The following is a 26,513-nucleotide window of genomic DNA, read 5'->3' as shown; positions in this document are numbered from 1 at the left end:
ACAAACAACTCTTCTTTATTTTTTGTGTAAATAATTTTTATTAATTTCCAATTACTAAAATCCAATAACGGCCACATTTTTTCAGTGTCAAATTACAATTCATATTCAAATATATATCAAATATAAAGCCGACTGTACATTTTGTGTGACTTCCCACGTGCTGGGTTTCAGGGTGCAAAGTTTTTACTTCTTCCTGCTTCCGAAGTCTTAATTAATCCAATTACATTCACTCCTGATCTTAATCCCTTATCATCAGCTACAGAATTTTACACACAACTCTTCTAGTGATGGAGGGAGGGGCCCCCATTTTATCCAGGGAAAAACCCTCAATGGGTTTAACTGTGGAACTGCAAAACAAAGATCAGACTCTACACAGACATTTCTAGCTTGCTTAAGTGTTCTGTGTTAACCCAAATACTGTACATTTCTGAGCCAAGAAAGATCCGCTATAATATTACGAATTTGCCTCTTCTAACCTTTGGACCAATATATTACCTGAACTAGTATCTGCCTCACTAAACATCTTCTTGCCCCCCTCCATACACTAAAACAAAAACCCCATACCCATCCACTAAATCTCTCCTCCCCCCCTCATGTGTTGGCGTTAACTTCTTCTATCCCAGAGTTTTACCAACCCTTCCAATTTTATGGCTGTCCAATGCCTTGGCCTAATTCGTGTCACATTTCATTCTAAAATCTATTTCACAATAATCTCAGCTTTTGTTTTAAAATCTCAGCTTTTGCTTAAAAAAAAAAAACCAGAATATGCAAAATAAGGAATCATGGAAATATGTCTGGAACCTTTTAAGTGTATTAACCTGAAACTTACTCAAGGGGATGTGCCATGGAAAAGCATGAAAAATACATAAATTAGGCAATGTGCATTTATTTAAACATCAACAAATACTTGTACTTCCAAGATGTGCAAGTTGCAAGTCCCCTATCAGTTGAGGTGAGCAGCCCAGCCCTTAAAAACTCCCTGATATTGAAAATATACTTCAAAAGCATATTTAGTATCTGTCATCTTGCTTTAGAGATGCAGAAAGTGCTGTTTTCTTAATTACCCTCGACAACTGAGCATCTCTGTAATGTAACAGCCTACCAATTCCCCTCCCCTACCATTAACTCACACACCAAGTTTTCAGTAATTTTTTTAAATTTCGAAATGCAATTTGCATACAGCACGTAATACCTTGTTGGGAAAAGATTATAAACCCTTTCAGTAAATGACCTAGAAACCAATACTAATTTTTGTCAGTCAAGTGATTCAGCAAATGCTGGCTACCTGTAATTTGGATCCATTTCACAACAGATTGTTAGAAACCCTCATGATGTAGGAAATCATAACATATAACTTATTGCTGATAAATCAACAGTCACCAGAGACACTTGCAAAGCGGTTTTTCTGATAGTCCTTTTCCAAGTTACAATCCAGTTGAAAGTGATAATTAGACATCCGGCATCCAGTGGCTGGCACTTCTGTATCATCATGGCAAGTTCTCTTCCTGTTCTGTATTCCCAAACATCCAATCATATTTTGGACCAAAACTATCAAATTTCAGAACGCTATTTTATAACAATCTAACAGCTGCAGTGTCTCCCTAATTACTTTTCCTTAATAGTCTTTTGGACGCTAAAACCAAGCAGGTTTGTTTATGTAAACCCACTGGATGCAGAACATTTTGGAAAATTTCTTGACAAAACAAGTGAACAAGCTAGGGACAAGCAACAAATTGCATTGCACACATCTTTGTTTCGTTTTGAAGAAACCGTAGGCATGGGGACAGGGGAGGCTGATAAAAGTCAGGACCATAGCATACAGGAAGAGTAGGGAGGTGAGATTTTCATCAGAACCGTGATGCAGAGAGAATAGTTAATGCCCTCATTACCACATGCCACAGTCCTAATCTTGCCCCCAGCTCTGGCTTACCCCTAGGGCCTGCTCCTCTTTCTTTTTTCCTTTTTTTAAACGACACATGAAGTCTAGGTATTCTAGTACAAAACGGCTTTCCTGGAAACACTCAACGTGTAGTTCAACTGGTTCTGTCGTACGTATCACTTGCTGTAAACCTATTGGAAACACAATCCTTTAAACAGGAACGAGGCCACTGACTGGACTGCGGAAGTACAAACAAAGTTCACCTTTTTACAGTACCCATGGGCAGCAGTCCTTTTACTTCATCCACACGACTCTTGTGAATTTGGAAGGCAGGGGTCACCCAATGGCCGCATGAACATTGCTCACCTTGCCAATGGAAGGAGCCCAGCTTTGATGTACATTTTGGGCACAGAAGCTGCAAGAGAACAAGACAAACAACTCGCTTAATGCTCCATCTTCTCTCCAATTACAGGAAAAGATAAACTTCAAAACTAACTATCGCTATGGATCTCCAACTTCTAAAGATTTGACTGGTTTGTTCAAATCAACATAAAATCTGGCCTCCTCTGGCCACATTACTCAGCATCTGAAGTTCTGTTACCCAAACTCTCTCTGCTCCATCTGGTACACAGGCTGAGACCCTCCCTGCCCGTGGACTGTCCTGCCAGAGTGGTGCATGCTCTAGTTATCTCCCGCTTGGACTACTGCAACACGCTCTACGTGGGGCTACCTTTGAAGGTGATCCGGAAACTGCAATTAATCCAGAATGCGGCAGATAGACTGGTGACTGGGAGTGGCCGCCGAGACCACATAACACTGGTCTTGAAAGACCTACATTGGCTCCCAGTACGTTTCCGAGCACAATTCAAAGTGTTGGTGTTGACCTTGAAAGCCCTAAACGGCCTCGGTCCAATATACCTGAAGGAGCTTCTCCACCCCCATCGTTCTGCCCTGACGCTGAGGTCCAGCGCCAAGGGCCTTCTGGCAGTTCTCTCATTGCGAGAAGCAAAGCTACAGGGAACCAGGCAGAGGGCCTTCTCGGTAGTGGCGCCCGCCCTGTGGAACACCCTCCCATCAGATGTCAAAGAGATAAATAATTACCTGACATTCAGAAGACATCTTAAGGCAGCCCTGTTCAGGGAAGTTTTTAATGTGTGACATCTTAGTGTATTTTTGGTCTTTGTGGAAGCTGCCCAGAGTGACTGGGGAAACCCAGTCAGATGGGCGGGGTACAAATAATAAATTGTTGTTGTTGTTGTTATTTATTAATTATTGCAAACAATGCACACTCACACATGCAGACAAGTATCCCTGGGTCCTATAAAATCCCCCACAAGCCCATCATTTTCTCAGCTCCATTGCACTTTTCAATACAGTGGAACCGTGGCTGTCAAATGTAATCCGTCCCGGAAGACTGTTCGACTTCTGAAACATTCGACAACTGAGGCGCAATTGCCGGTTGGCAAAATCCATTGAGAAAATAGAGAAATGCGCCTCAGAAGCCCTTCAACTTCCGAGGCGTGTTCCAAAACGGAAGCATTCACTTCCGGGTTGTCGGCGTTTGAAAGCTGAAATGTTCAGCTTCCGAAATGTTCGACAACCGAGGTTCCACGGTATTTGCTCAGGTTCCCCTTCAGCTCACTGCTTGCTTTGCTGCCGTTTTCTTAGCTAACCAGCTGAAGATTTCCAAAGATTCAAACTGGGATTGTTTCCCCTCACCTGTCCATCCATCACTCCTAAGAGTGCAGGTTCCATCCACTGCACAGGCTCAATGAAGTAAGAAGTACACCTAGACTGGTCATCATAGTGAAAAGGGGCAGGTCTTGAAAGCCTCTTATGAGCAAAAGCAGCAGGTCCCTTGCCTTCATCATGAGACAAGATGCTTGAACTTCGAAAGAGGAGGCGCCTGAAACAAAGGTAACAGAATGACTTGGAAAGGTATCTGAAAGCAATGTCATCTTTGTTCATTAAAGCATATGAAATGAAAGAAACATATAATCAAAAGCAAAAATATACTGTATCTAAACTATCTTTCACATCAATAAGATATGAGGAAGAAACTGTGAGTAAATAATATGGAGTCAACAGAAAAATTCATTGTGGGAGTTCCTAATCATAAAGCAAACACATTCTTTCGCACGTTAACAGGTTTTCATATTGCCACTTTCATAAGTTCTTTAATCCATGCATTAATTTAGGATGAAATCCTTCTTCCATTCTTCTAAAGATGTTATTTTGGTTACGTAGGCAGCTCTCCTGATCTGACTGCTGAAGCCTAATTGGAATTCCCATGTATCTCCAATATGGTCAAAGGATAAGGCATTTGCAAGCAACCTGCAATAAATTAACCCAGGCGGTCATTTCTGGCCAAGACTACTGGGTAGGCCCACAACAATCGTTTAGAATTGGATCTTCATTTTGCTTGCATTTTTAAACGAATACACACTTTGCACAGCAACACCAGAAGGCAACCACATCCTATACCACAACCCTATTACATATTCAGGCAGCAACCATTTTGCGCAGGGGTTCCATTCCCGGCCTCTACACACATCGGCTGAGCGCCCTGCCCTGTTCTGCCTTCTTCCACTGCACATCAGCGATCACACGTCAATTGGATACACCTGAAATAGTCGTTGCCTATACAGGTGTGGGAATGTTGCTAGGCCAGTCCCAAGAGGTTCTCTGAATTATCAGGACTACAGGGAGGAGGAGGATGATTCCAGCGAAAGGTGTGGCCAGGACTTGAGACACACCTAGGCAAGCTGGGGATGGGGAAGGAGATGTTGGTGTAGGAAGTACTCACAGGGGGGCAGAGGAGGGCAAAGGGATGGGGGTCAGTGAACAGAAACCAGAGTAACAGGACCCATCACCAGATGTCTCCATGTACACAGCAGGCTCTGAGGTGTCGGAAGCAGCAAAAGGCTAAGGCAGGCAAGGGCCCACAGCCCAGCTCCGTAGCTGGCCAGGTGGGGCTCGCTAGTTCTGGGAGGCAGTGTGTGATTCCTCAGATGGAGTAGGCTGGGAGCAGGTGAGCGTCACATGCCTCATCAAGCCCAGATGCTGCAGTCAGCAGGTATAGTATAATAGGGCAGCAAAGCTGAGGTGCTGTGTCTGTTGAATTGCCCATGTTGAGGGACCTTGACTTGGGTGCTCCTGGACCTCACAGGACTGCAGTTTGGGTTTGATGCTGGACTGTATTCTAACTGCAGAACTTCAGGCTTGGCTACTTGGATTGACCCTGAACCTCCTTTCCTGACCTTTGGACTTTGGATTTCTGACTCTGGGTGTGGCTTGTGCTGATTGACCCTTGGATTTTGAACTTGGACTTGGCACACTGACTTACTGCCAAGTAGGCCAGGGGATCAGGACAACAGGCCAAGATGACATCTTAGTCGGCCAGCAAGCAAACTTGTAATCGGGTCAGACACAAAGAACGCTAAAGTTGGCATGTGCAATCAAATGCGTTCAGATCGGCTCCAGATCTTTGTTCAATGGGTCACTTAAGTAATACGCATCCAACACCCAAATCTCATGTAGCTGCTATCAGTTTGCCTGCAAGATAACAAGGGCTGCTACAAGGGGGGGGGGGGATGAAGGATTGGGTCTCTCCTGCCACCATCTGCAGAATTCTCCCCAAATCAAGCAATTGGCAGGCATGCCACTGCCTCTCAGCAGTAACCAGGGAGCACTGCCAAAGGACATGAGCTGCTAAGAGCCGCAGGTTATCTCAGTTGACACTTCCACTCTCACCTCCAGCAAGGCAGATCTCATGGCTGTGCAGTCTAATGAGACACCAAATCACCATGGCTCCTTCAGAAAGCTCGCTCTGCTGCCGCATTAAGTTCCAAAATGTTTATAGCACTGTTTCCTTCTATTTTATATTATATATTGCCCACGAGGGTTAATTAAAACCAAATTGTTTTCTTGCTCTGCTACAGAGCCTTAGCCCTGGGCAATCTTTCCCTTTCCTTACACATTCTGACCAACATCTCCATTTTTCAAGTATTATTTATATATAATCTATTCGCTGCTGTATATCTGGGACACTGAGCCAGTTGTCATAAAAGCAGACAAAGGGGTAAATCTGCATTGGGACAGGGTCACTTCAAACTGCACGTAGAAAGTGAATGATGGATGCTTTCCTCATGGGGGAAATGCATAGAAACCTAGCTTATTGCAGAGATGATTAGGTGGGGACCTTTCTGCCTGATTCTACTTTTTAATCTGCACCCATTTTTTGGTACAGCAGAATAGTAAATCACCTTCCCATCTTCTTCAATTTGACACCCACTCGCAAAAACAAGTTTACCACACCTTGTGCAATTTGCAAGAACATGGTCAGTTTTACCTATCAGAATAAGGTGCCCTACAAGTCAGAAGAGATATATTTTTTCACACAATAAATTACTCAAAACTTCCACAGAAATATGGTTTTACTAAAAGCTTGCCAAAACACAGCCTTGGCGAGGACCCTTGCATCACAACGTTTATTAGCCAGCACAAATACTACATTTATTTGTGTGAACCAAGTAAATCAAGACGGGACACCTTTTCGGCTCCCCAGACCAGATCCATGGGGACAGAAGTGTTACTATTTGAAAATAACTGCTGTAAGTCACAGGACAGAGCAGGATATAAATCTAATAAATATATTTGTGGAGCCCCATACCTGCACTTTCTACACCTGTACAGAACCTCAGTGTTTGGAGTTTGCTGTACAGTGTTTGGATCAACTGCAAATACATCTCGCGGCAGATTTCGTAGCTCTGAAAAGAAGAAGCAACGGTGCATTTATAAACTTGCAGACAGTCATCATTAAACATTAAAAGCTTGTATTGGTTTACTGCATTTATATATTATCCTGAAGCAAAATGTTCAGGGGACTTTACAATAAAATCTGCTTTTTAAAAAAGAAAGCTTTTGTCCCAATAAATACCATAAAGGAGCTATTGTGGTTGTAACTGCCTACAGAGGACTCCTTCCTTCATTAAAAAAAGCCTATACTCAGATGTGCATTTATTCTCACTTTAGGAGATCATTGCAAAAACCAATTTCACATAAACATGCTATCAGCTATGTTGATCCATTAAAAAAAATTTAAAACAAAAGCAGCAGTACCTGCTTCACTTATTTACCGTATTTTTCGCTCTATAAGACACACCAGACCACAAGACGCACCTAGTTTTTGCAGGAGGAAAACAAGGGGGGGGGGATTCTGAATCTCAGAAGCCAGAACAGCAAGAGGGATCGCTGCGCAGTGAAAGCAACAATCCCTCTTGCTATTCTGGCTTCTGTGATAGCTGCGCAGCCTGCATTCGCTCCATAAGACCCACACACATTTCTCCTTACTTTTTAGGAGGGAAAAAGTGAGTCTTATAGAGCAAAAAATATGGTAATTCATTTATAGCCCACTTTTCCTTCAAGAAGTTCAAGGTGCCATGATACCTTTATTATATTCACGTCAAAGTCCCAAAGCAGTACACTAACTTTTGCATTTCATGGAACTCTTGAGCAGGCTGGATGTTAAACAAAAGGAGTAGGAGAAATCTGCTGATGATAAAGGGCATCGTGGAAGCCTATTTGCAATACAGTGGTACCTCGGGTTAAGAACTTATGTATCTTAAGTAGATTATCCAGGAAGCTCTTTGCAAATGAATTAAGTAGTAGATAGGTAGCCGTGTTGGTCTGCCATAGTCAAAATAAAAAAATTCCTTCCAGTAGCACCTTAAAGACCAACTAAGTTAGTTCTTGGTATGAGCTTTCGTGTGCATGCACACTTCTTCAGATACACTGAAGATACATGTGTATCTGAAGAAGTGTGCATGCACACGAAAGCTCATACCAAGAACTAACTTAGTTGGTCTTTAAGGTGCTACTGGAAGGAATTTTTTTATTTTGCAAATGAATTAAGTTAGTACTTGGTGCAAATCATCTGTTTGCCCCACAGCATACTAGGGGGGAAAGCAGGAACCATCCCTCTTTTTGAAACTATAAAAGCCGGCATTTATATAGTTCTGTCTCTCTCTGGCAGTAATCTAAGAAAGTCCTACACCCGCTTCCTAGCCACACCTGGATCCTGCATCCCTGCCTTCAAAACCATCAATAGCCTTGCCCCTTACATCTCCACTCTTCTATCCAGACGCGTTCAAACCCATGACAGCTTGTTCACTTCACCCCCAGTCGCCCAAAGGTCTCGTTTTAATTTATTGAATCTATATCCCTCCCTTCCTCCCAAAGGAGCCGGGGGGGCAAGTCTTCTGCTCCTTTGGATCACTCCTTCTCCATTGCTGCCCAATTCCTAGAGCAAGAATAGGCAAACTCGGCCCTCCAGATGTTTTGGGACTACAACTCCCATCATCCCTGATCACTGGTCCTGTTAGCTAGGGATGATGGGACTTGTAGTCCCAAAACATCTGGAGGGCTGGGTTTGCCTATGCCTGGCCTAGAGCTGTCAAAATGCCTGTGATACTCCCACTCTCTTGCTTTCTTCAAATCCACCCTAAAAAGCCACATTTTCTGTGAAACCTTTGGCACAACCACCTGGGCCCAAAAGCACATGTTGCAGATGTTGCATGTTCTTCCCCCTATTACTGCACCTCAGTTTCCATCCTTTTCCTCTGCTGCCTACATGTGTCCCTGATCACACATTACATCTGAACACACTGGTTTCTATGGAGAGAGATGAAAGCGGAAAGTATTACTCTTGCATTTTAGGAGAAGGGAAGGGGCACTAGGGATCTTGCAGGCTGCAACGGAGGCCTAGGAGGGGGGAAATGAAAGCTTGAAGTGTGAATGGCGCAAGTTTGGGCCATCCGAGGGCAGAAAGAAGAGCATGATCAGGAAAACTGAAGTGAAAGAGAGAAATGCAAGAGTTGAAGTGCCATTCACCTGTTCCAAAGGAAGAGTGAATCTCCCAAGATTCAGTGTTATTCAAGAGTCTGGGGTTTTTGGAGCAGCCAAGTACAAATTTTTGGGTGGTCAGACAACCTGACTCTCAGATAACAGGATACCACTTTTTATCTGAGGACAACCAGGGGAAAAGGCTGCAATGTACGCAAGGATTCCGAAGATCCTTCAAGACCCACAGGGTGCAATACCCAAGCAAGCAACCTAGGTTTTCCTCGAACCCCATACCCCAAATGGGGAAAAGCAGAAAGTGTGCCTTAAAAGGGGAGAATAAGCCTGTGTGCTCCCTTTAACTTCCTGACTAGATCTGAGAAAAATAACGAACACAGACAGACAAAAAGAAAGGAGTCAAGCAGAGGAGACGGGAAGGGGGAGCTACTAGCTAGGGCAAGAACAATCCATCCTGGAGGATCCCACAGAGACTGATCAAGGTTGCAAATGTGGCTAGAAGAGGAAGAGCTTTCCCGTAACAAAAGGTAGCATCGCTTTTGATTGACAGTAGGATACTTTTAAGTTTCTTGCCATGGAGCAGTAATGAGATGACTTACAGCAGGCATGGCCAAGCTTGGCCCTCCAGCTGTTTGGGGACTACAACTCCCATCATCCCTAGCTAACAGGACCAGTGGTCAGGGATGATGGGAATTGTAGTCCCAAAACAGCTGGAGGGCCAGGTTTGGCCATGCCTGACTTACAGGCAAAGCTGAGTTCCATGTGGAAAACAGAAGAGGGAGCCGAAGCTCAGATTAACCTTGAGCACAAGTATCTAAGTCCATGTACAAAACTGGGGTGGCAGATCCTAACTTTAAGAAATGCTTGTTGGAAAGACCAAACTGAGGTGTGTTCTTATGCTGGCCGTGCACAAAAAAGAATCAGATACAAAGCAAGACATTTGCAACTACGTCTTTGTTGCTCATTATAATGAGAACATGTCTACATCCAAATAGGGAGGGTTATTGGTTCATGCCACTGTGTGCCTCTTTTTCTGTGCCTGAGAAAGTGCCATGCTTTGTACTGCCACTCCTCATGTGAAGCACCAGGAGCCAAGAGACATGCTAATGATGAAAAAAAGACTGAGCACATAGTACAGTGGTACCTCAGGTTACATACGCTTCAGGTTACAGACTCCGCTAACCCAGAAATAGTGCTTCAGGTTAAGAACTTTGCTTCAGCATGAGAACAGAAATTGTGCTCCGGCGGCACGACAGAAGTGGGAGGCCCCATTAGCTAAAGTGGTGCTTCAGGTTAAGAACAGTTTCAGGTTAAGTACGGACCTCCGGAACGAATTAAGTACTTAACCCGAGGTACCACTGTAATATATTCCTAGGCTGTAAGCAAGCCACTTGGGGCAGATACCTCCTTGTAAAGTGTCATATTTATACATTATACTATATAAATAACTAATAAATATTATTATTAATTACAGCTCACAAGCCTCTGCCAAGCAGAAGGGGAAATGTTGCAATCTTTTTATTAGCAAATATCTAGGTAAATTTGTGAAGAACTTCTGGAGCGCCACTGAAGACTGTCACATCTTGCAAATGGGCCTTCCACCAAACTTCCTACCTGCAACAGTGTTTCCCCTCACACAAACCTTTAACTTTGTTTGATGTTATCAGCATTTTTAGCATCCAGCTTGAATGAGAGTTTTGTGAAACTCGAAAGCTAGCTCACGACTTTTGACTTTTCATTGGTTTTAACAGATTATACTATTCCGGTTGAAACACTGTGTTTTATAAAATATGCTTACAGGATCCTCACTTTCTTCACTGAGCAGAGGCACTAGAAAGTGGAGGATCCATATTTCTGCAATTCCAACCAGCTTTATGTCTTACAGAACATGGACTGCTTGATTTTTAGCCTTTACATTGTGAAAAATGCTTCACAAACACTCTGTGCATGTGCCTAAGTTCTTCTGTAGCACAAAGCACCGTCCTGACAGCAAGATAGGAGACCAAGAAAGATTCCTTTACACACAAACACAAACGCACACACACACACACACAGAGAGAGAGAGAGAGAGAGGAAGAGGAGAAGGAGAAGGAGGAGGAGGAGGAGGAGGAGGAGGAGGAGGAGAAGAAGAAGAAGAAGAAGAGGCGACGACTTTATTATTCTTAATGCAAGCAAAGCCCATTCTTTGGGTCTTCATATTTGATTTAGTCCAACCTGAAAACAATAACAAAATTCTAAACCGAGGATGCCATTGAGACTTGCCTCAACTGTTCCCTTATGCAGCTTGATAATGTGAAAAGAAAAGAAAAGGAAGAATTACACATATCGGCCTCATTCATAGGAACATAAAAATGTGAATGTGCTTCCGCACATCTTGAGGTTTGGTACACACACAAGGTCTGATTACAAAATAAAAAACTGAAAAGGAGGCATTTGTACAACTTGCCTTGAAAAGGGAGAAGGAATACATGAGACTGTAGCCCAAAACTGTCACACTAAAGCTTAAGACCTTTACACACAAGCACCTTAAGACAGACCAGTAATCAGTAAAGTCTGAAATTAGAACGTTTTTACAAAAACTCCAGTCACTTTACCTAATTTCTAAATGACTGAGTGATAGAAAGGTTGGGGAGAGGAGCCAAAACAGGGCTGTTACAGAGAAAGGAAGCTGGCATGCGCCAAAAGAAAACCAGGAGTGGATTCTTCTGGAGGAAAGATTGCTGAAAACTGATTTCTGCTCTTGCACCAATGAGATCAAGTTTAGGTGTGCTCGATTATTCATAGTATAGCTAGGTTGGAGGCTTTTTGCAGCCTACCTACTGACAGATCCTGCTTCTGCAAGTTTCCTCGGAAGAAGATATCAAACCGCTGGGCTCCTCCCAACAACTGCCTTTTGCAGCTGAGTGCAGGTCTAGCCGGCCTCTCTCAACCCATGACCCACATCAGACAAGAGGAAAAAGATTTGTTGCACCAACTTCCTCAGAACCAACTGGGGGAGTGAAGATCCCAGAATAGAGATGATACTGGATGGGAATTTTGAAATACCTAGATTTGACTTTGGGAAGGGGATGTCTGTGTTCCTTATTTAAGTATATGCTGTACAGTCATACCTCGGGTTACAGCCGCTTCAGGTTGTGTTTTTTCGGGTTATGGACTGCTGAAACCCGGAAGTATCGGAATGGGTTACTTCCTGGTTTTGGCAGTCTCGCATGCGCATAAGCGCTAAATCGCGCTTTGCGCATAAGCGCCGAATCGCAACCCGCGCATGCGCAGGCGCAGGTTGCGAACGCTGCAGGTTGCGAACGTGCATCCTGCACAGATCACGTTCACAACCCGAGAGTCCACTGTACTATAGAGGTGGGGGAAGTGTTTCATTTAGAGACATGCAGGGACAGCTCAGCAATTTTAATTGGAGGACAGATTGCACTCATATAGTGGAAACAGAAAAACACTCTGCATGTGTTCAGGGATACTTTAAATATATTCCCACTGGCTACTAGAAATAATTCCCAGCTACCAAACTCAAACTTAAGATTGCGGACTCCTGCATCCATGGGACAGAAAGCTGAACTGGGGGAATTATTTCCCCTTCACTGGGAATGTGGCTCCAAATTACACTCCCCTGTCAAGCAACAGCTCCAGCTACTGAAGACTCTGAAGAATTCAACACCAGCAGGTAGAAAAAGCTAAAGAAATATGGAAAGCTAAGTATACAGCGAAGAAGGTGCTGTCTGACTTTCTCACTGTGCTATTTGTCTTCGTTTAATTCTTCTCAGAAGTGAATTTTAACTAGAGGTTGGGAAATGAGCAGGGAAAATGAGAGGTGGAGCTGGTCTTACATGGCAAGTATTCAATGTACCAAGGCTCATAACCAGGGGTGGGGGCAATTTCCAACAGCAGTTAGTAACATGTATCCATGCTTTAAGAATTCAAGCTTACTAGTTTATCTATAATACCACTCATGTTTGAAAAAGAGTGCTATTTATTACAGAGTTTTGTTATTACCCATTCCAGGTGGAAGAACCAGGGGGGGGGGGCAATTCAAGTAGAGTTCAATAACGCAAGTTCAGTTCCAATGTGAATACAGTAGCTGAATTTGTACGTAGCCATTTCTAGCCCAATGTTAAGAGATTAGAAAAGCACTTCTATTTCCTTACCAGGATATTTCTCTGTAACCTTTTGCAAACGATACTGTTTGTAAATAGTACTGGTCACATCGACTTCACAGCCCATTTTTTCATAGAGTTTCAGTTGCCACTCGAAGCCTTCATTCATTCTGGAACAAGGGGGGGGGGGAAGCCTTCTGATTACATTCCAATCTTCACAAGGAAGGACAACAAATTTTATCAAATAAAAACGCACTTGGCATCTGGTTTGATGGCCTGGACAAAGGCATAGGCCTCTTCAAAAGGGAGTTTATTGGCTTTCATTAAATAGGCAGTCACAACAGCAACACTCCGGCTGACTCCAGCTTGACTGAAAACAAAACAAAACAAGGAGACACCCAATAAAATATGGTCACACACAACAAAAAAATGGAAACCCCCCCCCCAAAAAAAATAACCAGATCCTTCATTCCCTTCAAACTGCATTTCCCCCTAGAGAACATCTTTCTTACAATTCACTTGTACTCAGAGGGGAATAGAGCACTGCACACACATTTCTCATGACAACTTTGGAAGATATACTTGTGTATCAACAGCTTTTCCCTTGGAAATACTATACTCAAGAGTCAGAGGCTGAAGCCTTCCCCAGGTGCTCTTTGTGTACTTTGATGCACAATGTATTTTGTACTCTAGTTTCACAATATCCCTCATTACCTGCTGCTGCCACCCCACCCACCTGAAAGACATGACCTCCCTGAAAATTATCCTGCTCCTGTCCTAACAAGAGAGCAAGAGTGTGGTTGAAATTATGTATGAACAATATTATTATTATTATTATTATTGTTATTGTTGTTATTGTTGTTGTTGTTGTTGTTGTTGTTATTATTATTATTATTATTATTATTATTATTATTATTATTATTTTATACCCCGCCTATCTGGTTGGGCTTCCCCAGCCACTCTGGGCAGCTTCCAACAAAATATTAAAATACAGTAATGCATCAAACATTAAAAGCTTCCCTAAAGAGGGCTGCCTTCAGATGACTTCTAAAAGTCTGGTAGTTGTTTTTCTCTTTGACATATGGTGGGAGGGTGTTCCACAGGGTGGGTGCCACCACCAAGGAGGCCCTCTGCCTGGTTCCCTGTAACTTGGCTTCTTGCAGTGAGGGAACCGCCAGAAGGCCCTCAGCGCTGGACCTCAGTGTCCGGGCAGAACAATGGGAGTGGAGACGCTCCTTCAGATATACTGAACCGAGGAACAATGATTCCCCACCCCCACCCCCGTACTTCCTACACAAAAGAAAGAGCTTAAGGGTACTGCTCCAACACCCATACAGCCAAACATTTCTAACAGTGGCCATCTCCTGTCATTTGTCACCAGCATCCGGTATAATCAGTACACAAAACCAGAAAGAAAGAAAGAAAGAAAGAAAGAAAGAAAGGAAGGAAGGAAGGAAGGAAGGAAGGAAGGAAGGACTTGATGGAGAAAGTGGGGAACACATTCTACATCTTAGGGTAGGGCTATGATGTTTTGTTGATTGTTGGCTAGACTGATCAAAAGCAGGGTGCCACTTTTTAAAAAAGAAGTGTACAAGAACAGCCAAAAATGGCAGGTGGTAGTGGCCATCTTCAAACGGGCATCCTGCGTCTCTCACACAGAAGAGCAAATCGACTGTCCCAGATGGAGCCTGCTGCGGCTTTTGCAAGCTTCATCAAAAAGAACACAGAAAGCAAATTATATACACAGGTAATAAGCGAAGCAACAAAAATTTATTTGACTGCTCCGTCTTCTGTGCAGGCTAAGAGTTGGACACGCTGAGATTTGGGAGCACATCGGGGCACAAGGTAAATTAGACAGTGAAAGTTCAGCCAAAAGTTAATGCTAGGGAAGGATTTGTGGGGGTAGAAAGAGAGAAAAGAGAAAGCACATTGCAGTCGTGTCTCATTGCCTGTATAGGCGATTTCCGGATTCTCCTGGAGGTGGTGTTTTTTTTTCTTTTTAATGCCCTGAGAGACAGAAGAAACTGAAGATTCAATGTTATCTGTGTTTTGAGCACCAGCATGTCTAGGTCACATGTAATAAGACCTGAGTTAGAAAAAAGGCCAGAGAAACCCCGTCTTTTCCAGTACTTTGGCTTCTGGCTGGACATGGAGGTATCCGATCGCGGGCTGTGCTAAAAATAAAAACTAAAAAAGCACCCCTTGATTTCTCTCAATATCTGTTGGACAGTTGTCATTACCACCCTAATTTATAGATACATACATACATATATCTTTCTATCTATCTATCTGGCCAATATCCAACCTGTTTGTGTGGCAGCGCCCTTGATGTCAAGTGAGGATGGCCACATAATTTCTATGTACAGTGGTACCTCGCAAGACGAATGCCTCGCAAGACAAAAAACTCGCTAGACGAAAGGTTTTTCCGTTTTCGATTTGCCTCGCAAGACGAATTTCCCTATGGGCTTGCTTCGCAAGACGAAAACGTCTCGCGACTTTGTTTCCTTTGTCTAAAAACAAAGACATGTTTTGTTTATAAAGTTAATTTATTTTCCCTTCAATTTTTGAACTGCTCTTTACAGTATGTGTGACTTTAAAGAGCAGTTAATAAACTGTTGTTGTACCAAATTTGGCTTTGTTTGGACTTTTTTTGACCATAGGAACGCATTAATTGATTTTCAATGCATTCCTATGGGATTTCGTGATTCGCAAGACGAAAAATTCGCTAGACGACAAAACTTGCGGAACGAATTAATTTCGTCTTGCAAGGCACCACTGTATTTTTTTCAGTTGGAACGTGAGACACAGAAAAAGTAAAAAGCATTTCTCAGCATCAGGGAGAGAAGTAAAAGTATTTCTCGGCTGAACAGGAAAGATGGGCAGTTGCCTTTCACAACAAAATGTGGCAGAACAATGTCAAAAATGTCTCTGGGTTCACACACACACACAAATTAGGAGCAGAAACCGGGCCCTAGCGCTGCTTGTTATAATAATTGCTATATTATATCATTTTCTTATATAATAATTATTATATGCTGTTTGAAATAAATAAATAGAATTATTATTATCATCGTTCCACTGCCAGTCTGCAGCGCTCTAATAATGACAACAACAATAATTCTTATTGTTCCACTGCCAGTCTGCAATGCTCTAATAATAATAATAATAATTCTTATTGTTCCACTGCCAGTCTGCAGCGCTCTATTAAATGATAATAAACTCTTATTGTTCCACTGCCAGTTTGCAGCACTCTTAATAATAATAATTGTTATTGTTGTTCTCCTGACAGTGTGCGCTCTAATAATTATAACAGCAACAACAATAACAACAATAATTCTTATTGTTCCGCTGCCAGTCTGCAGCGCTGTGATAATAATAATAATAATAATTCTGCTTGTTCCCCAGCCCGTCTGCAGCGCTCTAATAAATGATAATAAATTCTTATTGTTCCACTGCCTGTCTGCAATGCTCTATTAATTCTTATTGTTCCCCTGCCAGTCTGTGGTGCTCTAATAATAATAATAATAATAATAATAATAATAATAATAATTGTTGTTGTTGTTCTCCTGCCCGTGTGCAGCGCTCTAATAATAACAATATTAATAATAAATTCTGATTGTTCCCCTGCAGGTCTGCAATGCTCTAATAATAACAATAATAATAATAAATTTTGATTGTTCCCCTGCGGGTCTGCAATGCTCTAATAATAACAATAATAATAATAAATTCTGATTGTTCCCCTGCGGGTCTGCAGCGCTCTAATAATGACAATATTAATAATAAATTCTGATTGTTCCCCTGCAGGTCTGCAGCGCTCTAATAATAACAATAATAACAATATTAATAATAAATTCTGATTGTTCCCCTGCGGGTCTGCAGCGCTCTAATAATAACAATAATAACAATATTAATAATAAATTCTGATTGTTCCCCTGCAGGTCTGCAATGCTCTAATAATAACAATAATAATAATAAATTTTGATTGTTCCCCTGCGGGTCTGCAATGCTCTAATAATAACAATAATAATAATAAATTCTGATTGTTCCCCTGCGGGTCTGCAGCGCTCTAATAATGACAATATTAATAATAAATTCTGATTGTTCCCCTGCAGGTCTGCAGCGCTCTAATAATAACAATAATAACAATATTAATAATAAATTCTGATTGTTCCCCTGCGGGTCTGCAGCGCTCTAATAATAACAATAATAACAATATTAATAATAAATTCTGATTGTTCCCCTGCGGGTCTGCAATGCTCTAATAATAACAATAATAATAATAAATTCTGATTGTTCCCCTGCAGGTCTGCAGCGCTCTAATAATAACAATAATAACAATATTAATAATAATAATAATAATAATAATAATAATAATAATAATAATAATAATAATAATAACAACAGTAATAAATTCTGCTTGTTCCCCTGCGGGCCTGCAGCGCTCTAATAATAACGACAACCGCAATCCTAATTCTCCCTGCCCCCCCCCCCCGCTCACCATCTGACCAGGGCGCGCGCCCCCCTTTCCCGCGCGCGGCCGAGGAATCCCGCGCAGGCGTCGAGGTGGCTGAGGAGGTCGCTGTCGGGCTGGTCCAGGGCGGGCACGTGCAGCACCGCCTCCGCCCCCGACACCGCCCCGGCCTCGGGCGGCTCCGAGTCCACCACCAGCAGCGCCCAGGCCGGCGACGCGCCATCCGGGAGGCCGCCGAGGCCCCCGCCGCCCAGATAGAGGCCGGGGAGCACGGGCACCATGACTAGGCCGCGCCGCCTCAGCGGGGAAAACTGCCGCGGCCCCGCCTCCCCGCGACTTCCCAGCCAATGAGGCGCCCGGTCTCCAGCAACCCTAAACTTACGAAATAGTAGACCCGCGCGCTTCCGCCATTTTGTGGCTGTGTGGAATTAGTACATAGATCTGGAAGGAAGTAGCGCTTGCGGGTTCCCTTTCATTCCCGCCCTTTTCTTCTGTTTTAAACTCAAAAAAAATTACCCTAAAACTGCAGAGCTGGGTTATGTTATTATGTACACAAAGTTAATAGATAAATAGCAGCAGCAGCATTTATTCAGTAATGCCACACCCTTCATGCGAAGATCTCTGGGCACAAAAGTGCAAAATAAAAAACACAAAACACATTGTCAGAGCTGCTTGAAGATCCTAGCTCACAGAGGATCACGCTAGCCAGCGATCATTAAGTAAAAGTCTTTATTGAATTGCAGTTTCCATTCTCACGCTGCTACACGCAACTCTACGTCTAGTAGCTAGATCGGCGAAGCTCCGTCTGAGTCTCCGCCCCTTGTGCACCAACTTAATATCCTAGCCTTGCTCCACCTTTTCCGCCTGACTGTCCTCCTCTGGGTCCCTCTACCCCCCGGGGCTTCTTCCTTCCGGGATTCTTCTGACGCTGACCCGGACCCTCCTGCCTCCTTGCGCCGGGCTTTAGGACCTGGTTCCCTTTCGGGGCTGCTTACTGCGCCGCCTTCCTCTGCATTTGAACTTGGCGCGCGCGCCCAACCTTCCACCTTCCTCTTAACCGTTTCTTCGCTCCCCGATGGAGGTGTGGCCACTCCTGACTCATGCCCTCCCTCCTGTGGTGAGCTGCCAGCGCTTCCCCCCTGGCTCCCTTCCTCTTCCCTGCTTCCTGGCGGTGACGCTGGTCCCGATTTCCAGCTGCTCCCCCCTGAGTCCCTTCTGGCTCTATCTTCCTGGGGTGCCCCCCTTGACTCCCCCCTTGCCCTGGCCACTGGTGCTCCTTTCTGTGAATCCTCTGATTCACTGGAAAGACTAGGAGATCTCGGGTCGTCGTCATCACTCATCCTTTCTTCTGCCTCCTCCCCTTCGCTCTCTGTTTCCTCCCTTGCCCGTGCCTCTGCTCCTAAACCCCTGACATCCATCCCCCCCTCGAAGCCCCCCATTCCCCCCTCCCCTCCTTCCGGTGCTGGAGCTGGGGGCTGCTGTTGCAAAGGGACGAACGTCGGATATCGGTCGCTTCCCGTGGCGGGCCTCCATCTGAAGTCTTCCGGTTCTTCCTCCCTGCTCTCGTCGACGACGGTCACCTCCGCTTCCATCTCTGTGCCGCCGTGCTCGAAACCAGGGTCGTCCCCGAAAATGTCCATGTCCGTCTCTCCCTCACTTCCTCCTGGCGGCGTTGCTCGTCCTGAGCATTCCAGCCACTTTCTGCGGAACTGCTCCTCTGGCCTATCGTCCCACCAATACGAGGGTTCTGAGGCGGATCCCGAGGGTGACCCCTCCGGGGAACGGACGTCTCGTGTCGGTTCCTCGTCCGAGTCGAACCCCCGGAACGTGCTGGCCGAAAGCGTGGGCGTGAAAAGCCAGTCGTCGAAAAAGTCTGCTGGCATAGGTCTATGTGGGAAGAGGGCATGAAACTCGTCTTTGAGCAGAGGTTCGTCTAAGGCGTAGCCCGGCACCCAGCTGTTCGCACTGGCCGGGGTGCCCTCCTTGGCGAGAAAGTATTCTACCCCCTCTTCCCCCCATCTGGAGTCCAAAATCTCCGTGACTTCGTTGATGCGCTCCTTCTGTGCCACTCCCGCGTGCCCTGTTCTGTCTCTGGCCGGACTCGGCGCCGTTCCGGGTTCCTGGAACCTGTGCGGTGCCTTGTAGGGAGTGAGCACCGATCTGTGGAATACCGGATGCATTCTGGAACCCTCCGGAAGTGCCAGTCTGAAAGCTACCGGGTTGACCTGCTCTTCGACTTGGTAGGGCCCCAGTTGCTTGTGCCCTAGTTTCTTCTTGGCCAACGACCTGGCCGGCACTGCGTGGGCTGCTAACCAAACCCAGTCTCCCACGTGGAGCTCTTCTCCAACCCTTCTGTGCTTGTCTGCTTGTACCTTGTATGCGTGCTTGGCCAGCTCCAGGTGGCGCCTCAGCTGATCGTGGACTTCCTGCAGCTCCGACGCGAACGCATCTGCTGTCTGCGGCTCCCCCTCCCCCATTCTTTCCAGTCCCGGGAAGGTTCTGGGGTGCCTCCCGTTGTTGGCGAAGAACGGCGTGACCCCCGTGGACACGTGCTTCGTGTTGTTGTAGGCGAACTCGGCAAGCGGCAGGTAATCCACCCACGTCGCAGGCTGTTGATTTGCATAACATCTCAGGTACTGCTGCATGATGGCATTGACCCGCTCCGCTTGCCCGTTGGTCTGCGGGTGTCTCGCCGACGCCAGGTTGATCTTGACGTTCAGGAAGCCCATCAGCTTCTGCCAGAAATTCGAGATGAACTGCCGCCCCCGGTCGGACAGAATAGACCGTGGCAGACCGTGAACCTTGAACACGTGGTCTATGAACAGTTTGGCGGTTTGCTCCGCCGTGGCCACCTTAGCACACGGAATGAAATGGGCCATCTTGGAAAACAGGTCCACCACCACCAGCACTGCCGTCTTGCCCCTTGAGCTGGGCAGATCCGTGACAAAGTCCAGGGCCACCCTTTCCCAAGGTTTGACCGGAGTTTGCAGCGGTTCCAACAGTCCGGCCGGCGGTTTGTGCACTGGCTTGGCCCTCTGGCAGGTGTCACACCTCGCCACGTAGTCTGCGACCTCCCCTCTCATTCCAGGCCACCAGAAATCCCTGGCTACTAATTCCACCGTCTTCTCCTTGCCAAAGTGCCCGGCCGTGGGCGCGTCGTGCAGCTGCTGCAGCACCTTGGCTCGAAGTTCGTCTCCCGGCACGTAGATGGCCCCTTTACGGATGAGCAATCCATCTCTTAGCTGGAAACCGTCGGCCGCTGCCTTGCCCCTTTGCACCTCTGCCATCTTTGCTTGTGCGAAGGAGTCCCCCTGCAACGCTCGTCGCACCGCCTCTAGGTCCACGGTCGCCGCGGCGCACGCCCACACTGTCGGTGCGAAGATGTGCATGGCGGCCGCTGGTGTTGCGTCCTCCAGATACTGTGGCTTACGGGAGAGAGCGTCTGCCATGATGTTGGTGTCCCCCGGGACATACTCTATTCGGAAGTCGAAGTTCGCAAAGAACTCAGCCCAACGTATCTGCCTCTGGTTCAGGAACTGTGCCGTGCGCCAGTGCTCTAGATTCTTGTGGTCCGTGCAAACCTGCACCGTGTGCTTGGCGCCGATCAGAAAGTGCCTCCACGCCTTGAACGCTGCGTGAATGGCCAGCAACTCCCTGTCCCATATGGTGTAGTTCTGCTCGGACTTGCTGAGCTTCCTGGAGTAAAACGCTCCCGGGCGCCACACCCCCTGCGGGTCTTTTTGCAGCAGGACCGCCCCCACGGCTCTGTCCGAAGCGTCTGTCTCCACCCTCATCGGCTTGCTGGGGTTGACATGAAGCAGCTGCTCTTCCGACGCGAAGAGACGCTTGAGTGCCTGGAAGGACTGCTCCGCCTGCTCTGTCCAAATGAACTTCTTTTTCTTGGAGCTAAGCGTGTCAGTGATGGCCGCCGTCTGCATCGCGAAGCCCTTGATAAACTTGCGATAGAAGTTCGCAAAGCCGACAAACCGTTGGACCTCCTTCCGGTTGCGCGGGCTCTTCCAATCCAACACCGCTCGAACCTTGGCGCTGTCCATGGCGAGCCCCTTGTCAGACAGCTTGTAGCCCAGAAAATCCACCTCCGGCACGTCAAATTGGCACTTCTCCAGCTTGGCGTAGAGCCTATGTTGCTTTAGCCTGCTCAGCACTTCCTTGACGTGTTTGTCATGCTCCTGCTGCGACTCCGAAAAGATCAGGATGTCATCTAAGAAACAGACGCACGTCTTGTAGAGAAGTCCCGCCAACACGTGATGCATAAATGCTTGAAAAACGTGGGAGCCATTTTGCAATCCAAAAGGCATAACTCTATATTCGTAGGTCCCCAGTGGCGTGAACATGGCTGTCTTCCACTCATCACCCTCCCGCATGCGAATGAGGTTGTACGCCCCCCGCAGGTCCAACTTGGTGAATACTCTGCCCTTCCGTACCTTTGCGAGGAGGTCGTCAATTCGGGGCATGGGGAAGTCCGATGGCCTAGTCACACTGTTCAAAATCCTGTAATCCACTACGAGTCTCTTTTGGGGCGTGTCCCGCTTCTTAACAAAGAATACGGGACTGCCCCCCACTGCTCTGGACTCCCGGATGAAGCCGCGCTGCAAATTATGATCAATGAACTCCTTGAGTTCTTGCAGTTCGTCCTCTGACATGGAATACAGTCTCCCTTTAGGCAGCGCCGCCCCCGGCAGCAGGTCAATTTTGCAGTCATATGGTCTGTGAGGGGGTAGCCTGTCTGCCTCCTTCTCGCAGAAAACTTCCAAAAAGTCAGCGTACTTGTGGGGAATCGCTTGCAGCGTGCCTAGCAGCAGCTGTGACTCCTCTTCCTCTCCTTCCTGCCTGGGCACGATGCAGTGTTCAGCACAAAAGGAAGAGCCGAAGGTCAGCTGCCTCTGGTACCAAGCCATCGTTGGGCTGTGCTTGTCCAGCCAACTCATGCCCAATACAACGGGCGTGTCAGATAGTTGAGTGACGTTGAAGCTGATGATTTCCCTGTGATTCCCAAGTCGCATCACCATTGGTGGCGTCTGCTTCACCACTTGCCCCCCGAGCAGCTCCCTGCCATCCACCGTGACAACCTGCAGGGGCAGTGTGGCCGGCAGCAACTGCACAGCGTGCCTGTCGACAAAGTCCTGCCCTATAAAGTCCGCATTGCTGCCTGAGTCAATGGTGATTGGCACGTCTATGGTGATTCCAGTGGGCAGCTGGAGAGATGCTGTGAGCCTCACTACTGGTTTGGGCGGGAGGGGGTTCACGGGCTGTAAAATCTCTGGGGACTGCGTCACTAACACGTCTGGCTGGGCCCCAGTGCCTCTTCCTCCAGCCAGACTGCGTCGTTTCCCTGCTGTGGTCCTCCTTGCTGCGTTGCTGCAGTCACCATTGCTGAGGCTGCAGTGAGCTTGTGGGGCCTCTGGGGACACTCTTTTGCCATATGCCCTGGTTCCTCACAGACGTAACACTTCCTGTTCCCTCTAGGAGGCTTCGCTTTCACTGCTGCCGGTGCTAGGGCTCTGGTTGCTGACTGAGCCCTTGCACCTCCAACCTCCATAGGTTCGGCTCCTCCTCCTGGCGGAGGCGTGGATTGCGCCCGCGCTGCTTCTCTGGGAAGGAAGGAGGGGCCCCCGGCTGGTTCGCGCCCTCCACGCCCTTCGTCCTTGCTCCACGGACGTCCTTCCAGCCGCACCCCCACTGCCAGTGCCCTCTGAACGACCTCCTGGGTGGTTCGGGGTCTCTCCCCCCTCGCGATCTCATCTTTAATCGAGTTGTGCAGCCCCTCCCAAAAGAGGTCTCTTACAGGAGCCGAATCTCTGTCCCATTCCAGGGCACTGACCAAGGCGAAAAAGCGGGCATGATACTGCCTGACGCTGGCCCTCCCTTGTCTCAGCCCATGCACCTCCTTCCGTGCAAGATCCACGTCAATACTTGATAAAAAGCACCCATCCATCGCTTTAATAAAGGCATCCGCATTCTGGAGCGCCGGATCCTTATCTCTCCATAAATTACGTAGCCATGCTTTCGCATCCCCATGCAGATGGGACATGATGAACCCCACTCTCTCTTGTTCATCTCTAAAGTCTTTATGCAGCAGTTGCAGTGCGCACAGTACGTCGGCTCTAAAGTTGGGATACTGTTGCAGGTTCCCATCGAAGTGAGAGACCAGCCCGCCTGTCCGTCTCGCCAACCCAATTCCCTCCTGCCGGGGTGTCTGCTTTGTCAGCACGTCTAACCTGACCTGGAGATCCCTGCAGGCGGCAGCTGCCTCCTCCTCTCTCTTCCTGGATGCGAGAACCTCGGCGTTCAGTTGTGCCACTGCTTTTCTGAGGTCCTCTATCTGCTGCTCAGCCGTCATGTCGTCTGCCGTTCGTGAGCTCGCTAGTAGGCACCTGTTTCTCTCCCCTCCTCGAGGCTGTAGATGCCCACAATGGAGAGACGGAGCTTACTGTCAGAGCTGCTTGAAGATCCTAGCTCACAGAGGATCACGCTAGCCAGCGATCATTAAGTAAAAGTCTTTATTGAATTACAGTTTCCATTCTCACGCTGCTGCGCGCAAACTCTACGTCTAGTAGCTAGATCGGCGAAGCTCCGTCTGAATCTCCGCCCCTTGTGCACCAACTTAATATCCTAGCCTTGCTCCACCTTTTCCGCCTGACTGTCCTCCTCTGGGTCCCTCTACCCCCCGGGGCTTCTTCCTTCCGGGATTCTTCTGACGCTGACCCGGACCCTCCTGCCTCCTTGCGCCGGGCTTTAGGACCTGGTTCCCTTTTGGGGCTGCTTACTGCGCCGCCTTCCTCTGCATTTGAACTTGGCGCGCGCGCCCAACCTTCCACCTTCCTCTTAACCGTTTCTTCGCTCCCCGATGGAGGTGTGGCCACTCCTGACTCATGCCCTCCCTCCTGTGGTGAGCTGCCAGCGCTTGCCCCCTGGCTCCCTTCCTCTTCCCTGCTTCCTGGCGGTGACGCTGGTCCCGATTTCCAGCTGCTCCCCCCTGAGTCCCTTCTGGCTCTATCTTCCTGGGGTGCCCCCCTTGACTCCCCCCTTGCCCTGGCCACTGGTGCTCCTTTCTGTGAATCCTCTGATTCACTGGAAAGACTAGGAGATCTCGGGTCGTCGTCATCACTCATCCTTTCTTCTGCCTCCTCCCCTTCGCTCTCTGTTTCCTCCCTTGCCCGTGCCTCTGCTCCTAAACCCCTGACACACATAATAAAAAGAGTCAAAACAAAACAAAAGCTCCCCTCCTGCCCACAGACACATTTAAAAGGATACAGGGTGTTAATCGGCCCAAGGTCTGCCTGAAGAGGAGCATTTTCACCTGGCAACCAAAGATATTTCTCATAAACTAAATTCTTCTAAAAGGTCCGTATAGTAAAAGCTCTGGTTTTCCCAGTAGTGATGTATGGAAGTGAGAGCTGGACCATAAAGAAGGCTGATGGCCGAAGAATGGATGCTTTTGAATTCTGGTGCTGGAGGAGACTCTTGAGAGTCCCATGGACTGCAAGAAGATCCAACCTCTCCATCCTGAAGGAAATCAGCCCTGAGTGCTCACTGGAAGGACAGATCCTGAAGCTGATGCTCCAAAATAAAAAAAATTCCTTCCAGTAGCACCTTAAAGACCAACTAAGTTAGTTCTTGGTATGAGCTTTCGTGTGCATGCACACTTCTTCAGATACACACGAAAGCTCATACCAAGAACTAACTTAGTTGGTCTTTAAGGTGCTACTGGAAGGATTTTTTTTATTTTGACTATGGCAGACCAACACAGCTACCTATCTGTAACTGAGGCTCCAAGACTTTGGCCACCTCATGAGAAGAGAAGACTCCCTGGAAAAGACCCTGATGCTGGGAAAGATGGAGGGCACAAGGAGAAGGGGACGACGGAGGACGAGATGGTGGGACAGTGCTCTGGAAGCTACAAACATGAGTCTGACCAAACTGCGGGAGGCAGTGGAAGACAGGAGTGCCTGGCGTGCTCTGCTCCATAGGGTCACAAAGAGTCGGACATGACTAAACGACTAAACCACAACAATAAATTGTTCTTAGATGATTTACTTAATCCTTTGCAGTCATACCTTGGGTTACAGACACTTCAGGTTGCATGTTTTCGGGTTGTGCACCGCACTGAACCTGGAAGTACCGGAACAGGTTACATCCAGGTTTCGGTGCTCGCGCATGTGCAGAAACACTAAATCGTGCTTTGCGAATGTGCAGAAACACTAAATCGTGCTTTGCGCATGTGCAGAAGCGCCAAAGCGCTGAATCACAACCCGTGCGTGCGCAGAAACAGCGCTGCGGGTTGCGAACACTGCGGGTTGTGAACATGCCTCCCCCGCGGATCACGTTCGCAACCTGAGCGTCCACTGTACTTCTAACCACAGGGTCTGGAAAGAGTGGCTTTCAAAATCGGCCCCTCTGATCTTGCCTATGATGTTATTCATTTATCACTGATCATTTTCTAACCAATATTGTTGGCATCTGTCTTGAGAGTCAATGGAGTGTGCTTCGGGGGGTGAAGTCAAGCCGCTGCATAGCCGCACCAAAGTGACCTCCCCGGGGTGCAAGCCTGGGCAGTGAGTATGGAGGTCCTGGGCTGCTCAGACCCCTTGCTGATGGGGTCCAAAGGAAAGCAGAGCAATAGGTCTGGCACCAGCTTGGATGCAGGAGTTGCCGGAAAGAGGTGCCATCCAACCGTCTTAGGGACTCCACTCTGGATTTGTGTAGGGTTTACTCCTTAGACCTTTCTTCTCCTGAAGTTACCCCACAAGGCAGCGGAGGTTTACCATCAGAGTTTTCCTTCTCCTAGATGGGCTCCCTTCCCAGGTTAATGAGCCCCATCTGCCACTCACTTCTTCTTTTCTTTTTTTAAAAATACTTTTTATTGATTTTCACAAACAAAACAAGATTAAATAAAACTTTTACATTCAACATTTTTTGTCTTCTTATTTACCCTGCGCAGTTTTGCGCCCGAACTTCCCTCCTTCCCTGCTTCAGTTTTCCCAATTTACATCCTTTCATGCAGATTCTTAATTACATTCTATACACATCACCAGATTTATGTTAGCCCTGCTACAGTTTTTAAACTTCAACAGTTATTTCGTATATACACAACAAATTTACTCCACTCCTCCTCAAACTTTGTCACTTTTTGGTCTCGAATTTTATAACCCATTTTTGCCAATTCTACATACTCAAA

General features: G+C 46.9%; 1 protein-coding gene and 1 long non-coding RNA gene across 2 annotated transcripts in view; one reads left to right on the top strand and one right to left on the bottom strand.

Annotated features, from left to right (window-relative positions):
- Positions 1-12,876, top strand: part of LOC308577048 — a 195,418-nt gene extending 182,542 nt beyond the window's left edge. Inside the window, exon 4 of the long non-coding RNA XR_014003384.1 lies at positions 10,862-12,876. This is a non-coding gene — a long non-coding RNA (uncharacterized lncRNA). The remainder of the gene's footprint in view (positions 1-10,861) is intronic.
- DUSP12 (dual specificity phosphatase 12) lies at positions 584-17,848 on the bottom strand. Its single transcript, XM_081176888.1, has 6 exons — positions 17,342-17,848; positions 13,100-13,213; positions 12,895-13,013; positions 6,552-6,648; positions 3,599-3,785; positions 584-2,294 (listed from the first exon to the last, which is right to left on the bottom strand). The coding sequence occupies exons 1-6, from the start codon at positions 17,593-17,595 to the stop codon at positions 2,139-2,141; spliced, it is 927 nt and encodes a 308-aa protein (XP_081033014.1). The 5' UTR covers positions 17,596-17,848; the 3' UTR covers positions 584-2,138.
- Positions 17,849-26,513: the final 8,665 nt, after the last annotated feature.

Source organism: Podarcis bocagei, assembly GCF_964188305.1.
Source record: "Podarcis bocagei genome assembly, chromosome: 17".
Lineage (NCBI taxonomy): Eukaryota > Metazoa > Chordata > Lepidosauria > Squamata > Lacertidae > Podarcis > Podarcis bocagei.
This window is presented reverse-complemented; position numbering and strand designations above follow the sequence as displayed.

Excerpts from the sequence above, each read along its gene's own strand:
- DUSP12 (XM_081176888.1), bottom strand. The coding sequence starts at position 17,595 with ATGGTGCCCGTGCTCCCCGGCCTCTATCTGGGCGGCGGGGGCCTCGGC. Across the intron at positions 3,786-6,551 it reads TACAGGTGTAGAAAGTGCAG|GCGCCTCCTCTTTCGAAGTT; the intron begins GTATGGGGCTCC and ends CCTTTGTTTCAG. Across the intron at positions 2,295-3,598 it reads TAGGAGTGATGGATGGACAG|CTTCTGTGCCCAAAATGTAC; the intron begins GTGAGGGGAAAC and ends GTTCTCTTGCAG.